The sequence below is a fragment of the Bombina bombina genome, chromosome 2 (genome assembly GCF_027579735.1).
Source record: "Bombina bombina isolate aBomBom1 chromosome 2, aBomBom1.pri, whole genome shotgun sequence".
Taxonomy (NCBI): Eukaryota; Metazoa; Chordata; class Amphibia; order Anura; family Bombinatoridae; genus Bombina; species Bombina bombina.
The window spans coordinates 323,151,217-323,170,266 of NC_069500.1; the positions used below are offsets into that span (position 1 = coordinate 323,151,217).

Below are 19,050 nucleotides of genomic sequence, written 5' to 3' on the forward strand. Positions count from 1 at the left end.
GGAGTAATTATGCCAGTTCCAGTTCTGGAACAGGGGATGGGGTTTTATTCAAATCTCTTCATTGTACCAAAGAAGGATAATTCCTTCAGACCAGTTATGGATCTAAAAATATTGAATCGTTATGTAAGGATACCAACATTCAAAATGGTAACTGTAAGGACTATCCTGCCTTTTGTTCAGCAAGGGCATTATATGTCTACAATAGATTTACAGGATGCATATCTGCATATTCCGATTTATCCAGATCACTATCAGTTTCTGAGATTCTCGTTCCTAGACAAGCATTACCAGTTTGTGGCTCTGCCGTTTGGCCTAGCAACAGCTCCAAGAATTTTTACAAAGGTTCTCTGTGCCCTTCTGTCTGTAATCAGAGAACAGGGTATTGTGGTATTTCCTTATTTGGACGATATCTTGGTACTTGCTCAGTCTTCACATTTAGCAGAATCTCATACAAATCGACTTGTGTTGTTTCTTCAAGATCATGGTTGGAGGATCAATTTACTAAAAAGTTCATTGATTCCTCAGACAAGGGTAACCTTTTTTGGGTTTCCAGATAGATTCAGTGTCCATGACTCTATCTTTGACAGACAAGAGACGTCTAAAATTGATATCAGCTTGTCGAAACCTTCAGTCACAATCATTCCCTTCGGTAGCCTTATGTATGGAAATTCTAGGTCTTATGACTGCTGCATCGGACGCGATGCCCTTTGCTCGTTTTCACATACGACCTCTTCAGCTCTGTATGCTGAACCAGTGGTGCAGGGATTACACAAAGATATCTCAATTAATATCTTTAAAACCGATTGTACGACACTCTCTGACGTGGTGGACTGATCACCATCGTTTAGTTCAGGGGGCTTCTTTTGTTCTTCCGACCTGGACTGTAATCTCAACAGATGCAAGTCTTACAGGTTGGGGAGCTGTGTGGGGGTCTCTGACGGCACAAGGGGTTTGGGAATCTCAGGAGGTGAGATTACCGATCAATATTTTGGAGCTCTTCAGTCTTGGCCTCTTCTAAAGAGAGAATCGTTCATTTGTTTTCAGACAGACAATGTCACATCTGTGGCATACATCAATCATCAAGGAGGGACTCACAGCCCTCTGGCTATGAAAGAAGTATCTCGAATTCTGGTTTGGGCGGAATCCAGCTCCTGTCTAGTTTCTGTGGTTCATATCCCAGGTATAGACAATTGGGAAGCGGATTATCTCCGTCGCCAAACGTTGCATCCGGGCGAATGGTCTCTTCACCCAGAGGTATTTCTTCAGATTGTCCAAATGTGGGGACTTCCAGAAATAGATCTGATGGCCTCTCATCTAAACAAGAAACTTCCCAGGTATCTGTCCAGATCCAGGGATCCTCAAGCGGAAGCAGTGGATGCATTGTCACTTCCTTGGAAGTATCATCCTGCTTATATCTTTCTGCCTCTAGTTCTTCTTCCAAGAGTGATCTCCAAGATTCTGAAGGAATGCTCGTTTGTTCTGCTGGTAGCTCCAGCATGGCCTCACAGGTTTTGGTATGCGGATCTTGTCCGGATGGCCTCTTGCCAACCGTGGACTCTTCCGTTAAGACCAGACCTTCTGTCGCAAGATCCTTTTTTCCATCAGGATCTCAAATCCTTAAATTTAAAGGTATGGAGATTGAACGCTTGATTCTTAGTCAAAGAGGTTTCTCTGACTCTGTGATTAATACTATGTTACAGGCTCGTAAATCTGTATCTAGGGAGATATATTATAGAGTCTGGAAGACTTATATTTCTTGGTGTCTTTCTCATCATTTTTCCTGGCATTCTTTTAGAATTCCGAGAATTTTACAGTTTCTTCAGGATGGTTTGGATAAAGGTTTGTCTGCAAGTTCCTTGAAAGGACAAATCTCTGCTTTTTCTGTTCTTTTTCACAGAAAGATTGCTAATCTTCCTGATATTCATTGTTTTGTACAAGCTTTGGTTCGTATAAAAACTGTTATTAAGTCAATGTCTCCTCCTTGGAGTTTGAATTTGGTTCTGGGGGCTCTTCAAGCTCCTCCGTTTGAACCTATGCATTCATTGGACATTAAATTACTTTCTTGGAAAGTTTTGTTCCTTTTGGCCATCTCTTCTGCCAGAAGAGTTTCTGAATTATCTGCTCTTTCTTGTGAGTCTCCTTTTCTGATTTTTCACCAGGATAAGGCGGTGTTGCGAACTTCTTTTGAATTTTTACCTAAGGTTGTGAATTCCAACAACATTAGTAGAGAAATTGTGGTTCCTTCATTATGTCCTAATCCTAAGAATTCTAAGGAGAAATCATTGCATTCTTTGGATGTAGTTAGAGCTTTGAAATATTATGTTGAAGCCACTAAGAATTTCCGAAAGACTTCTAGTCTTTTTGTTATCTTTTCCGGTTCTAGGAAAGGTCAGAAGGCCTCTGCCATTTCTTTGGCATCTTGGTTGAAATCTTTAATTCATCATGCTTATGTCGAGTCGGGTAAAACTCCGCCTCAAAGGATTACAGCTCATTCTACTAGGTCAGTTTCTACTTCCTGGGCGTTTAGGAATGAAGCTTCGGTTGATCAGATTTGCAAAGCAGCAACTTGGTCTTCTTTGCATACTTTTACTAAATTCTACCATTTTGATGTGTTTTCTTCTTCTGAAGCTGTTTTTGGTAGAAAAGTACTTCAGGCAGCTGTTTCAGTTTGAATCTTCTGCTTATGTTTTCAGTTTTTTTCATTATAAAATTTAAACTTTATTTTGGGTGTGGATTATTTTTTCAGCGGAATTGGCTGTCTTTATTTTATCCCTCCCTCTCTAGTGACTCTTGCGTGGAAAGATCCACATCTTGGGTAGTCATTATCCCATACGTCACTAGCTCATGGACTCTTGCTAATTACATGAAAGAAAACATAATTTATGTAAGAACTTACCTGATAAATTCATTTCTTTCATATTAGCAAGAGTCCATGAGGCCCACCCTTTTTTGTGGTGGTTATGATTTTTTTGTATAAAGCACAATTATTCCAATTCCTTATATTTATGCTTTCGCACTTTTTTCTTATCACCCCACTTTTTGGCTATTCGTTAAACTGATTTGTGGGTGTGGTGAGGGGTGTATTTGTAGGCATTTTGAGGTTTGGGAAACTTTGCCCCTCCTGGTAGGAATGTATATCCCATACGTCACTAGCTCATGGACTCTTGCTAATATGAAAGAAATGAATTTATCAGGTAAGTTCTTACATAAATTATGTTTTTCACTTCTGTAACATCTTCGGTTTTTGAGATATAGGTGTCCTCATAACCCCCCCCCCCCCCACCCCACACACACACACTTAAAGGACCAGTCAATACAGTAGATTTGCATAATCAACAAATACATGATAAGAAGACAATGCAATAGCACTTAGTCTGAATTTCAAAAAAGTAGTAGATTTTTTTTTTTTGCAAAGTTATGTCTATAGTTTTCACTCCCGCTGTGTCATGTGACAGTCATCAGCCAATCACAAATGCATATACGTATATTCTGTGACTTCTTGCACATGCTCATTAGGAGCTGGTGACTCAAAAAGTGGAAATATAAAACGACTGTACACATTTTGTTAATGGAAGTAAATTGAAAAGTTGCTTACAATTGTGTGCTCTATCTGAATCATGAAAGTTTAATTTTGACTTGAGTGTCCCTTTAAGTGGATTTTTGGGAAATTGTAAAACACGTGTTTATTTTTAAATGAGAATTTAAATACCAACTTTCACATCTGTAACATCTTCAGTATTTGAGATATATGTAATCTCATAAAAAAATGTGCCCCTCTTTTTCACCCTATTAGGGACGTCATTTCCAAAAATCCTTCTTTTGTGGGTGCCTACATCATAAAAACAACGTACCTTTCAAATTTCATGTTCCTAGGTTAAACGGTTTGAACTGGGAGTTGATGAGTCAGTCAGGACTTCTTCTTCTATATATATATAAATATAGTCATATACGTACATATATATTTACATTGCCGTCTATTGGAACACACAGTTCCCATAGACTGCAATGTAAAGGCACTTTTCAGTGCATTTTTTTCAAACACCCCATTCCCACCAACTTTAACCCCAAAACTGCCTAGTGCAGTTATTTTTTTATTTTTAAAAAAGCTATTTTTTAAAAAAATAAAAAAACTATATTGCCCTCTATTTTGAGATCATTGATTTGTTGTAAAATCAATAAAACACTTGGTGAGCAAAGGAGAAGGTAGGCGTCATGCCATAGAACTACCACTACAAATTTGGTGCCCCTACAAATCCTGCTGGTCTAAGCACAGCCCTAGTTAATGGAGGACACGGGTGGCAATCTTATAGCATAAGTGCCCAAGGTGGCAATCATAACAAATCTGCTGGCACTCACTACCACTATACTGCTTAGTTTCATTGGTTGTAACTGAAATACTAAATCAAATGTTTTTCTTATGTACAGTATCTATGTTATATATTAGCAATTAATCTTGAAATGTTGATATTCCTTATGGATTTGTAGGAAAGAGTAACTATTACTTTACAATTTAAACAAAAAAAAGGTGCTATTGGCTTTAAAGATAGCTGATAATTTGGGCACTTAAAATGGTTTGCCACCCCTACCTAGGTCAATACACATCCTTGGGTAAAGGATTTTCTTTTGCTGTATTTCTGTGGGCAGATCACAAAGTTACAAATGATTGGCTGTTCAGCCTCAAGCCCTTTCACTTAAAATAGAAAACAGGTGAGCTATGAATGACCAACAAATAAGACTGGAATTGGTAAAACTGGAGAATCTGGGGAAAGACATTGAAAAAGGTTGAGCCTAGAATTCCTGATGAGAATGACCTATCCGGTTTGCATATTTATACTCATCTAAAAATGAGATTAAAATGTACTACTGCAAATAGTAAGAACATTCTATTTGATTGGCATTCAATATTAAAATACACATTTCTAAAAAAATGCTGATTTTTGCCAGGTGTTATGCAGCTATTATTTCTACATTTCATAAACAAATGAGTATCACTTCAAAGCAGAGCTTTTATTGTAGACTTTATTATGTGATGTTAACCCAATAAGAAAAAGGTATCAAGACAAAGACTGATATTCTTCCTGCATAAATGGACAAATAAGGCTTGAGGGCCAAATTATCAAGCTCCGAATGGAGCTTGATGCCCCTGTTTCTGAGCAAGCCTTCAGGCTCCGCCAGAAACAGCAGTTATGAAGCAGCGGTCTAAAGACCGCTGCTCCATAACCTGTCCGCCTGCTCTGAGGCTGCGGACATCAAACTCCCCGATCCTATACGATCGGGCTGATTGACACCCCCTGCTAGCAGCCGATTGGCCGCGAATCTGCAGGGGGTAGCATTGCACAAGCAGTTCACAAGAACTGCTTGGCATTTATCGATGTGCGGCAGACATGATACGCTACATTGTATCATGTCCGCTCGTATTTTCATAAATTGGCCCCTTGGTATTAAGTCTAAATAATATATATATACTGTATATATATATATATATATATATATATATATATATATATATATATATATATATATATATATATATATATATATATATATATATATACAGGTAGCCCTCAGTTTACACCAGGGTTAGGTTCCAGAAGGAATGGTTGTAAATCGAAACTGTTGTAAATTGAAACCCAGTTTATAATGTAGGTCAATGGGATGTGAGGGAGATAGGTTCCAGGCCCCTCTCAAAATTGTCATAAGTAACACCTAATACATTATTTTTAAAGCTTTGAAATGAAGACTTTAAATGCTAAACAGCATTATAAACCTAATAAAATATTCACACAACACAGAATATATAATTAAACTAAGTTAAATGAACAAAAACCATTTGCTAAACAGCATTATAAAATTAATAAAATAATCACACAACACAGACTTCACTTGCATTTTTCTGCAAACAGTTCTTTCTATGCATTCCAATCTTGACTGATTTATAGACAGGAAGATCTTGTTCCTTTGAAATCTGCTCAATAGCTCAGGTCTGGTTAAACTGATTAATTTCAGCTTGCTTGGCTTTGCTGCAACACAAGTGGAAAGCTCCACCTACTGGCTATTTTAATAAATGCACTGCTTCTCAATGCTTTTCAATAGCAGTCACATAACTGGAAAAAAAGGTTGTTATTCTGAAACTGTGTAAATTGAACCGTTGTAAACCGAGGGCCACCTGTATACATACACACACATTGTGAAAATATGTAAATTCCAACCTTGCAATTTTAAGTGTAGCAATTTATTGTGTAGCTAGCGCTGCTGATTGGATAAGCGTCAGTTTCTGCTCGGGACCTGCAGTGTTCTGCAGTTCCCTAGTGGTACTTTAACTGTGTGTTTAACCCCTTTGAGGGGGTTAAACACATTGCTTTGCCAGGTTGCTAGTGATAAAATAACATTTCAATGTATCACTTTAACTGCCCTTTAATGTCTTTGTACAATAAAAAATGTGGGGTTGTTTTACAGTTACTGTACAACAGTTCTGAGTATTGAGCAATTAATTATGTTTTACTAATAATAATGTCACCTTTTATTTGATAACACAAAATGGTTCCTTCTTCAAAGTTACAATTTTTCTTTAACAATCAAATTCATGACTTCTTGTCATAGAGGGCCCAGGCAATGTACAGCATAGCTGAAACTTATTTTGTGTGTGTGAACTCAGTTTAAAATAAATACGTTGTAAAGACAAATCCCATAGCAAACCATTAATAAACTTTTGCTGAAAAATTATTTTTTTATTATGGGAAATGTGACAGCTGTAAAATGTGAAAGAAAAGCATTTCACAACCCTGAAACGATACAGATGCATCATAGCAGCAGCACAAATAGGAATCATTTCATACCGAAAGCATCATGATACAGAGACTAGAAAAAGAGCACCTGAAACACAATAACATATTTAACAGAACAAAGATATCTTTGTAAGAGAGATTAGGGACCTTAAAATAATTGTTTTTTTACATGTTCTTTACATGAATGAGCATAAAAAAACAAACAAAAACAAAATGAGCTAAACATTGTTAACGTAAATATAATATGAAGGTGTTTATTAGAATCAAGGCATTACACAGTTATGATTTTGTATCCACTACCTCCGATTCATAATTTATCAAACTCTGAATTCACAGATGAATCAACTGCTTTATACCAAACGGTCTCTTTATGTCGGAACTGGGGAGGTAAATAATTTAGTAAATATTGGTTTAGACAAATGATTTTATCCCTTCACCAGCAACCAGGCAAACATTTTGTGCTCCAGAATACCATGGTTCAGCTACATACCATATTGGTATTCTAAACAATATTTATTTAATAAATATCGCCTTTGCTAGCAGAAAGCTACAAGCGTGTTATATTATTGTTATTATTCTACCACCAAGAAATCCCATCAGTCAATGGAAGGTACAGTAGTATTGCCATGTGACCCAGAAAGCTTGGCCAGTATGTACTGAATTAGGGAAGAAAAACTTGGAAAGATGTCAATAAAACCAGTTGATGAAAAGCCAAAAAACATAAAAGGGAAATGTAAGATATCCCCAAAGCAAGAAGAGAAAAAGAAACCAAGTTTGAGGTTTACTTACTTGGCGCACAATAACTGGTTTCTCCACTCCATGTCCCATCCCACTGGCAGGTTCGTGAGTATGATCCCACTAGCATATATCCTTTGTTGCATTCAAATGTCACCTGTGAGTTTATGAGGTAGCTTGTTCCTTCCTTCCTCCCATTTATGGGGGGCTCCAGCCAGCCACATGAGACCACTAAGAATAGAAAAGAGTTCAAAGCTTAATAAAGTCTAAGAAAGGGATAATGACAGAAGACAATTGAAGATTACCCCTGAGGTATACAATTTACAATTTACCCAAATTATAGTTTAAAGTTAGAGCCCAAAGGATTAACAATAACCTGTAACCTAAACACACAAGTTTTATCTATTAAAAAACAAAACAATAAATAAATATATAAATAAATAAATATATAAATAAATAAATATATATATATATAAATAAATATACAAATAAATATATATATAAATAAATAAATATATATATATAAATAAATATGTAAATAAATAAATAAATATATAAATAAATATATATATATAAATAAATAAATAAATATATATAAATAAATATATAAATAAATAAATATATAAATAAATAAATATATATAAATAAATATATAAATAAATAAATATATAAATAAATAAATATATAAATAAATAAATATATATAAATAAATATATAAATAAATAAATATGTAAATAAATAAATAAATATATAAATAAATATATATATAAATAAATAAATAAATATATATAAATAAATATATAAATAAATAAATATATAAATAAATATATATAAATAAATAAATATATAAATAAATAAATATATATAAGATATTTGCAAAAAGAAACTCACAAAAATTGACAAATATTTAATTCATGGGTCAACACCTTATATATACACTTATACATTCTTGTATGTATCAAAAACTTTCCCAGCTACAGTAAATAGTATGAATTAACTCTTCAGAGTATGGGCCAAAACCCAATGTACATTTTCAAGGCTTTGATTTGTAAATCATCTTCTTTGCCTCGTTATACTGCATTTATATGCTTAACTGTTACTATTATATGTACAGTATATATTCATAATATTATATTATAGTTGAATGGGAATCCACTTTAGTTTAAGTTTAATGACTTGTTCAATGTTAAACCCGGTTTTATAGGTGCGTTTAACTTTGGATTGTATGAATTCATTTCTTTGAAATGTTGTACCTTAGTAGATTATTTTTTGGAGATATTAAATGGTTGATCATAATCTATAAGTGATTGCTCCCAAAATGATTTTTTGTTTTCCAGCTGAGTAGTTTGCGCTACTGTTCGCATGTTAACTCCACTAGAAGTAAGCTTTTTTTTGGGTAGGGTGCATATTACAAGTAAAAAGTTTTCGCACAAGCGCAGACCCGACACACAAAAAAAGTCGAACTTCGAATATTGCAAACAAGTTGGGCAAACCTAACCGCATTTTCACAAGTGCGTTCAAGTGTGCTAACTCGACATGGAATATTAATATTTCACATTACAATGTTCTTCACATAGAAGAATATGTTCTATTTATTCATAAACACATATTTCTACATATCTACTTTTGGTTAAATATCTATCTATAATTATTCATTATTATAATTATATATTGGTATAAATATGTACATATATATATATATATATATATATATATCAATACGTTAAAGTGCACTCACTTGAAAAGTTCACAGCCAATGGGGTGCTCAATGTAATAGAATAAGTATATAGAAAAATGGAGATAGTCACAACACTCACCGGATTTCAAAAGTTTAAAACTTCACCTTTAATTCATTTGATTAAACTCATAGGGGCCTATTTATGATACTGCGAGCGGACATGATCCGATATAGCTAATCATGTCCGCTGCACATCGATAAATGCCGACAGCATTTATCGATGTGCATTTATCATTACACCAGCATTTCTTGTAAATTGCTGGTGCAATGCCGCCCCCTGCAGATTCGCGGCCAATTGGCCGCTAGCAGGGGGTGTCAATCAACCCGATAGGGTTGATTTCTGTCAATTTCTGTCCGCCGCCTCAGAGCAAGTGGACAGGTTATGGAGCAGCGGTCTTTAGACCGCGGCTTTATAACTTCTGTTTCTGGTGAGCCGAAACACGGGGCAATCAAGCTCCATACCGAGCTTGATAAATATGCCCCATAGACTCCAGATGTTTCGGTGTCCATACTGACACCTTTTTCATACATACATTTAGACGTGTATATGTATGTACAGTATATCTATGTTAAGTCCTTGGCAGCCTTGTTTTTTTCTAACACCTGAGACCTCATATTTTATTATAACATTTTATTTTAAATAATATTTATTAGATAGTGTTATTATAAGTGTTACTATGCTTTTAAATGTATCTTTTATGTGTTTTGTGCAACTTTTTTGTCTCGTGTAACAGTTAACCAGAGCTATGAAGTTGTGCTACCCAAATGTGTGTTAAATTCAATTGTGCTCAAGTGAAAGTGTTTACTTTCAACTCATAATACACACGCAACTTCTGACTCAAAGAGCAGCGATAAACCCTTTTTCGCTTGCGCACAACTGTTAGTGTGCCACTTGTAAACTAGCCCTGAATTGGTCGGTGACTTTTCCAAATCATCAAAATGCAGAATGAATTGATACCTGCAGCAGTGAACACCTTTTCAACATAAACTGTTCCGAAAATACCTTTTCATGTTTTAAGTACCTGTTTTCAGGATAGAAACTGGGAGGTCACCCAAAACTCACAGATACAATAGCTCTTTCACACCTTTAAACTCTGGCATTAACATACAATTTTTGCTATTCCATTTATGTGTGACTGATTATGGCCTTTATTTGTAAAGGAACAGTCTACTTGAAAATGTTTATTGAAAAAGATAGATAATCCCTATATTACCCATTTCTTGGTTTTGCATAACGAACACTGTTATATTAATACACATTTTACGTTGGGATTACTTTGTATCTAAGCCTCTGCAGACTGCACCCTTATCTCAGTTATTTTGACAGACTTGCATTTTAGTCAATCAGAGCTGCCTCGTAAATAACTCCAAGGGAGTGAGCACAATGTTGTCTATATGTCACACATGAACTAGCAGTGTCTAACTGTGAAAACTGTCAAAATGCACAGAGATAAGGGGCAGCTTCAACTGCTTAGACATTTGCATATGAGCCTACCTAGGCTTAGCATTTAAAAAAGAATAACAAAAGAATAAGGACATTTGATGATAAAAGTAAATAGAAAAGTTGTTTAAAATTGCATGCCCTATCTGAATCATTAAAGTTTAATTTTGACTTGATTGTCCCTTTAAGTTGTATTCTGCTTTCTGTTGAAAATACATTATATCTTATTTACTTGAATATTCTGCCAGGTATGTTCCAGCACCTGAAGCTGCCCTGAGGCAAGGACTAGATTTGCAATGTATATTATGTATATAAATATACACCCACATGTGTGAAACATTTATAGTTCAATTAAATTTGTCACACGCAGAATAAAAATTGGTGTCTCTGTGTGTATGTCCTGCTCAAAGTCTGAAATAGAAACCTATTAGACAGTAACAGCAAACGGTTTTTTATTATGTTACAGAGGAGGTTGAGAATTCATGTACCAACTGTGAGTGAAAAATAAATGTCAGGGGATGTTCTTACTGTTGGATAATGCCGGATATTAATCCACTCTTTAATGTCAGAGAGCACTTTGCTGATGCTCCTAAGATTTCCGAATATCTTATGATTTGATCTCCTAAAGTTAAAAGTCTATAAGAGTCACTTGCAGCACACTAGTAAAATATCAGTTAACTGTTAAAGTGAAGGTAAACTTACATTTATGCCTATCCAGGATTTCATTGGTTTCACAAAATCAATATCACTTTCATTCATGATTCTTTCTAAATCTAATTACAAACCGAGTTATCATCATTATCGTTCCATTTGCGATTGTACACAAATGCAACCCTTAATTTGTATTTTTTTTTTGCTGCCGATCACATTTCTGTAGCAGCCAATTGAATTTCTGGCCGTTAGGTGCCCGTCAGTGCACGTCATCCGCATATTTGACCATGTGCGCATGCGCTATTGTTGGCTTCCGTGAGCGTTCACGATTCGCGCATGCGTATTCCAAATATTCAGCGCAGAACACTGTAAAATCGGCAATTGGCGCATGCGCTGTTTCACTTTCGCTTTAGGAAGACGTAGAAAGCGGGTGGGACCGCTCTCTATGTCAAACACAAGAAAAGCCGGAACTGGTGTGTGGGAGGAGTTAGAGATCGCATAGGTAGGGAGATAACAATGTAAAAATAAGAAAATTGTGAAAAAAAAGAAGAAAAAAAAGTTAGCGATTAGATTAGGGTAATATTAAAGAATGCATTCCTGTATTTCATATGCTGAAACTTAACCTTCACTTTAAGTAGGGAGATCAGGTCCTCCCAGTTATTTACATTTTCCTGTTATCGAATAGGGATTTCCTTACTGTATGCGGGTGGTTTATCATTTAATACTCTTCTAGCACCACTGAATGCTACAGAGCAGAGGGCCACAGCTTGGAAAATAACAGATTTGCTATCACAATTGCATTACAAGGCTGCAGGGCATATTTAATAAAGGCTGGGGTTGAGTTTGATACTAAAGCTTTCTTATAGAATTGCCAAACAACACAGATTTAAAAAAAAACAAAAAAAAACACAGTAAAACTATGTTCATTTTCTCATTATAGTACCACTAAACATATCCCGAAACAGTCACATAGGGGCCTAGCTATCAACGTGTCTACTTTTCCTGCCTTCGCCGGCCCAATACGCCCGCCAAAGCTCGCCTCACATCGCCCTAAACCGCCACTCCTAGACCCCGCCGCAACTCTTATAAATTTATTAACCCCTAAACCGCCGCTCCCGGACACCGCTGCAACTCTTATAAATGTATTAACCCCTAAAACGCCGCTCCCGGACACCGATGCCACCTACATTATACCTAGTAACCCCTATCCTGCCCCCCCTATACCGTCGCCCTCTATAATAAAGTTATTAACCCCTATCCTGCTGATCCCGCACCTTGCCGCAACTAAATAAATAGTTTAACCCCTAAACCGCCGCTCTCTGAACCCGCTGCAACCTATATTAAATTTATTAACCCCTATCCTGCCCCCCTACATTGTCGCCACCTATAATAAATTTATTAACCCCTATCCTGCCCCCCACTACACCGCCGCCACTGTAATAAAATTATTAACCCCTAAACCTAAGTCTAACACTAACCCTAACACCCCCCTAACTTAAATATTAATTAAATAAATCTAAATAATATTTCTATTATGAACTAAATTAATCCTATTTAAAACTAAATACTTACCTTTAAAATAAACCCTAATATAGCTACAATCTAAATATTAATTATATTGTAGCTATCTTAGGATTTATTTTTATTTTATAGGTAACTTTCAATTTATTTTAACTAGGTACAATAGCTATTAAATAGTTATTAACAATTTAATAGCTTACCTAGCTAAAATAAAGAGAAATTAACCTGTAAAATAAAAACTAACCTAATTTACAATTACACCTAACACTACACTATACTTTAATAAATTATTCCTATTTAAAACTAAATACTTACCTGTAAAATAAACCCTAAGATAGCTACAATATAATTAATAATTACATTGTAGCTATCTTAGGATTTATATTTATTTTACAGGTAACTTTGTATTTATTTTAGCTAGTTAGAATAGTTATTAAATAGTTATTAACTATTTAATAACTACCTAGCTAAAAGAAATACAAAATTACCTGTAAAATAAATCCTAACATAAGTTACCATTAAACCTAACACTACTCGATCATTACATTAATTAAATAAATGACCTACAAATAACTACAATTAAATACAATTAAATAAACTAACTAAAGTACAAAAAATAAAAAAAGCTAAGTTACAAAAAATAAAAAAAATAAGTTACAAACATTTTAAAAATATTACAACAATTTTAAGCTACTTACACCTAATCTAAGCCCCCTAATAAAATAACAAACCCCCCAAAATAAAAAAATGCCCTACCCTATTCTAAATTAAAAAAGTTCAAAGCTCTTTTACCTTACCAGCCCTTGAAAGGGCCATTTGTGGGGCATGCCCCAAAGAATTCAGCTCTTTTGCCTGTAAAAGAAAAATACAACCCCCCCCCCAACATTAAAACCCACCACCCACATACCCCTAATCTAACCCAAACCCCACTTAAAATAACCTAACACTAATCCCCTGAAGATCATCCTACCTTGAGTCGTCTTCACTCAGCCGAGCAGCGATGGAACCGAAGAGGAGACCCGGAGCGGAAGAAGTTATCCTCCAAGCGGCGCTGAAGAAATCTTCCATCCGATGAAGTGATCCTCCAAGCGGCGCTGAACAATTCTTCCATCCGGGCGATGTCATCTTCCAAGAGGCGCTGAAGAAGTCTTCTATCCGGGCGATGTCATCTTCCAAGCAGGGTGTTCAATCTTCATCCCGCCGACGCGGAACATCCTTCTTTACCGACGGACTACCGACGAATGAAGGCTCCTTTAAGGGACGTCATCCAAGATGGCGTCCCTTCAATTCCGATTGGCTGATAGGATTCTATCAGCCAATCGGAATTAAGGTAGGAAAAATCTGATTGGCTGATTGAATCAGCCAATCAGATTCAAGTTCAATCCGATTGGCTGATCCAATCAGATTGAGCTCGCATTCTATTGGCTGATCGGATTGCGGAACATCTGGAGTGACGTAAGAATCGATCTGTGTCGGACTGAGTCCGGCGGATCGAAGTTTACGTCACAAAATTCTACTTTTGCCGGTCTCTAGCCTTTGATAACTAAGGCGAATCAGCCTCGCCACAAATACGCTGCGGAATTCCAGCGTATTTGAGGTTGACAGCTTGATAACTAGGCCCCTTAGTGTAATGTGGACTAAAATAGAGAGAGACCTTACTGACCAGGAAAATTCAGATGGTATTCTATGGGACTCAGGAAAGGGTGTCAAGAATCATTTAGGCATTTTTCCTACCATTATGGATTCATAATCTATATGGAAATCAGCCACTAAAACCCAGGCGCTCATGCCCACTCACACATGGGTTGGACCCATGAGGTATCTTGTACCGAAAGAGATACAAAGACAATTAGGTAAATGGACAAATAAGGGTCTATACAGGGTGGCAGATTTTATGTTAAATGGACGTATAATTACGTTCAATCATTTACAAGATATCTTACAGCCGGACAAATTACATTAGTATGTTTATTTACAGATATCCTCAGCCTTAAGCAGTTACACTAAACCCCATAAACGACAACCAAGTACTAGTTTGGAAAAAATATGTAAGTCAGGGGATAGAAAGAGAAGTACAATTTCCAAACTGTACATTGACATTCAAACGGACAAATATAATGCTAAATCTAATACAATATTGAAATGGGAGGATGATCTTGTTTTTTTCCTCTCAAAAGAGGAATGGGATCAAATTTTCCATGAATCTTGTAGGGGCCTGGTTAGTGCCGATCTAAATGAAAATACCATAAAAAACGCTATTCAGATGGTATTTGACCCCGATTAACACATCCCATTTTTCGAGCAATAAAATCAAACTATGCTACAGAAGGTGTGGGGAGCGGGGTTCATATAGACATATGTGGTTGGACTGTGTAGTAATTAGAGACACGTGGATCAGGTTAAACGATTTATTAAGCTACCTTCTTGAAGAACAAATATCTTTGACCATGGACCAAGCGCTTTTGAATCGGGATCTCCCAGGATTCATCCCGTCAATTAATAAGTTTATTAAAATATTATGCACAAAAACTAGAATCTGTTTAGCTAAGTATTGGAAAGTGGGTAACCCTACATGGAAGGAAGTGATAGATAAGATTCAGGATATCTATACTTTTTCAGAGGGAGCCTCACGGATGCAGGGTAATGTAGATCAATTTCAGAAAATTTGGTATTATTGGATCTTAGATGGGGGTACAGGAAAAAGATAAGGTGTAGTCCGGGTAAACGGGAGTTTCCTGACTTGCGGACACAATACAGAAAGATGGACGGATTCAATGACGTACTAATTCAATCATGGTACAAGCTCAAAACCCAACCGACACTGTTCATAAGATACTGTAAAATGAAAAATAACCACGCAGACTATTGCTTTTAGTTGTATTAACTTTATTAGTTTTTGTGTTTTCTGTTTATTAAGTTAAAATGTTAAAATTGGTAAAACCATTCCTAAGGCATAATCTAGAACATATAAAGTTATCAAACTCTCAGTCAAACAGGCCCATTTATCAAGCTCTGTATGGAGCTTGAAGGGCCGTGTTTCTGGCGAGTCTTCAGACTCACCAGAAACACAACTTATGAAGCAGCGGTCACAAAGACCGCTGCTCCATAACCCTGTCCACCTGCTCTGAGCAGGCAGACAGGAATCGCCGGAAATCAACCCAATCGAATACGATCGGGTTGATTGACACCTCCCTGCTGGCAGCCGATTGGCCGCGAGTCAGCAGGGGGCGGCGTTGCACCAGCAGCTCTTGTGAGTCTAAACACCCCTAATCTGCCGCCTGACATCGCTGCAACCTACATAATATTATTAACCCCTATTCCGCATTTTTTATTGCATATAATGTTTGCATATTTGGCCATGTACTAATAAATTTTTCATGTATATTCCACATTTGCATTATTTTAGATAATTATCTTTGTAATTTCCGTTCTGGTTTCTACACACACTTTGGTCAGAGGACCATTTCTACACTCATGCACTTTATGAAAGTATTTCTATACGCATCAGTATTCTACATAGGCATATATTAAGAGATATATATACCTGTTTAGATTATCTTCTACACTTGTGCACTTTATGAAAGTCTTTTTTAGACATATCAGGATTATTTAATATCACTTAGGCATATATTAAGATATATATACCTGGCTGAACATTTTTTTCATTTTTGATTTTTTGCACTTTATGAAATAGTTTTGCACATTTGCACTTACACTTGGCACTTTATTATTATTAAGCTATCATACCCTATCACTTTTAGCTTTTTAGCGCTCCTGGTCAATTTTAACTATTTATGCTATTAATCCCTAAACCCCTGGCCTCCCACATCACTACCACTAACTAAACCTATTAACCCCTAAACCACCAGCCCCCCACATCGCCATAAACTAAATTAAGATATTAACCCCTAAACCTAACAACCCGCTAACTTTACATTAAAATTACCTCATCCATATCTTATAATAAATTAAAATAAACTATATTAAACTATTAATTAACCTACGCTAACTATTATCCTACAATTACATTAAACTATAAATTAACCTACCCTAACTATTATACTAAAATTACATTAAACTACCAATTAAATTATCTATATTACATATTTAAAAACCTAACCCTACTCAAATTATTTAAATCTACATTTAAAAATGACTAAATTACAAAAAAATAAACGCTAAGTTACAAAAAATAAAAAACACTAAGTAACAAAAAATAAAAAACACTGAGTTACAAAAAAACCCCACAGTATCAAAAATAAAAAACAATTACACCTAATCTAATAGCCATATCAAAATAAAAAGCCTCCCCAAAATAAAAAAACCCTAAACTAAACCCTAAAACCATAAAAGGGCCTTTTGCGGGGCATTGCCCGAAGAAATCAGCTCTTTTACCTGAAAAAAAAAATACAAACAACCCCCCAACAGTAAAACCCACCACCCACACAACCAAACCCCCCAAATAAAAACCCTATCTAAAAAACTAAGATCCCCATTGCCCTTAAAAGGGCATTTGTATGGGCATTGCCCTTAAAAGGGCATTTAGCTCTTTTACTGCCCAATGTCCCTAACCTAAAAATAAAACCCACCCAATAAACCCTTTTAAAAAAACATATCACTAACCTCCGACGATCCACTTCGGAGCATCCTCTTCAATGTAGAATGAAGTTTCCCTTTAAGGTACGTCATCCAAGATGGCATCCCTTACATTCCAATTGGCTGATAGAATTCTATTAGCCAATAGGAATTAAAGGGGAAAAAAATCCTATTGGCTGTTGCAATTAGCCAATAGGATTGAGCTCACATTCTATAGGCTATTCCAATCAGCCAATAGAATGCAAGCTCAATCCTATTGGCTGATTGGATCAGCCAATAGGAAGAAGAGGATGCTCCGGGCCGGATGTCTTGAAGATGGATCTGCTCCACGCCGGATGGATGAAGATATAAGATGCCGTCTGGATGAAGACTTCTGCCAGCTTCCATGAGGACTTCGGTCCGCTTGGATGAAGACTTCTGCTGGCTTCGATGAGGACTTCTGCCGCTTGGATGAGGATCGATGTCCGGTCTTCGAAAACTGTAAGTGGATCGTCGGGGGTTAGTGTTAGGTTTTTTTAAGGGTTTATTGGGTGGGTTTTATTTTTAGGTTAGGGACTTTGGGCAGTAAAAGAGCTAAATGCCCTTTTAAGGGCAAAGCCCATACAAATGCCCTTTTCAGGGCAATGGGGAGCTTAGGTTTTTTAGATAGGGTTTTTATTTGGGGGTTTGGTTGTGTGGATGGTGTGTTTTACTGTTGGGGGGTGTTTGTATTTTCAGGTAAAAGAGCTTATTTCTTTGGGGCAATGCCCCTCAAAAGGCACATTTAAGGGTCATTGGTAGTTTATTGTAGACTAGGTTTTTTTTATTTTGGGGGGGCTTTTTTATTTTGATAGGGCTATTAGATTAGGTGTAATTGTTTTTTATTTTTGATACTGTGGTTTGTTTGTTTTTTGTAACAGTGTTTTTTATTTTTTGTAACTTAGTATTTTTTATTTTTTGTAACTTAGCGTTTATTTTTTTGTAATTTAGTCATTTTTAATTGTAGATTTAAATAATTTGAGGGTTAGGTTTTTAAATATGTAATATAGTTAATTTAATTGGTAGTTGTATGTAATTTTAGTATAATAGTTAGGGTAGGTTAATTAATAGTTTAACATAGTTTAATGTAATTTTAGTATAATAGTTAGGTTAATTAATAGTTTAATATAGTTTAATGTAATTGTTGGATAATAGTTAGGGTAGGTTAATTAATAGTTTAATATAGTTTATTTTAATTTATTATAAGATAGGTATGAGGTAATTTTAATGTAAAGTTAGCAGGTTGTTAGGTTTAGGGTTTAATAGCTTAATTTAGTTTATGGCGATGTGGGGGGCTGGTGGTTTAGGGGTTAATAGGTTTAGTAAGTGGTAGTGATGTGGGAGGCCAGGGGTTCAGGGGCTTTTTTGATAAATATGGAGAGCATATTCAGGTCCGCTGCCGCGATGTTAGGCGAGTGTATTGGTGCCGGCGAATGCAGCATAGTTGACGCTTTGATAAATAGGACTCTTAAGGTTGATTATTACCTTTTTTTTTAAAACAATCAATCATTACATTTTATTTAATGCAAGCAAATCACTCTTTCTCTTGAAGGAAAAAAATAAAC

At 35.8% G+C, this 19,050-nt stretch overlaps 1 protein-coding gene across 1 annotated transcript in view; it reads right to left on the reverse strand.

Annotated features, from left to right (window-relative positions):
- SUSD2 (sushi domain containing 2) overlaps positions 1-19,050 on the reverse strand; it is a 307,943-nt gene that overhangs the window by 122,894 nt on the left and 165,999 nt on the right. Inside the window, exon 25 of the mRNA XM_053699745.1 lies at positions 7,575-7,751. Within this exon, the coding sequence (XP_053555720.1) occupies positions 7,575-7,751 (177 nt within the window). The remainder of the gene's footprint in view (positions 1-7,574; positions 7,752-19,050) is intronic.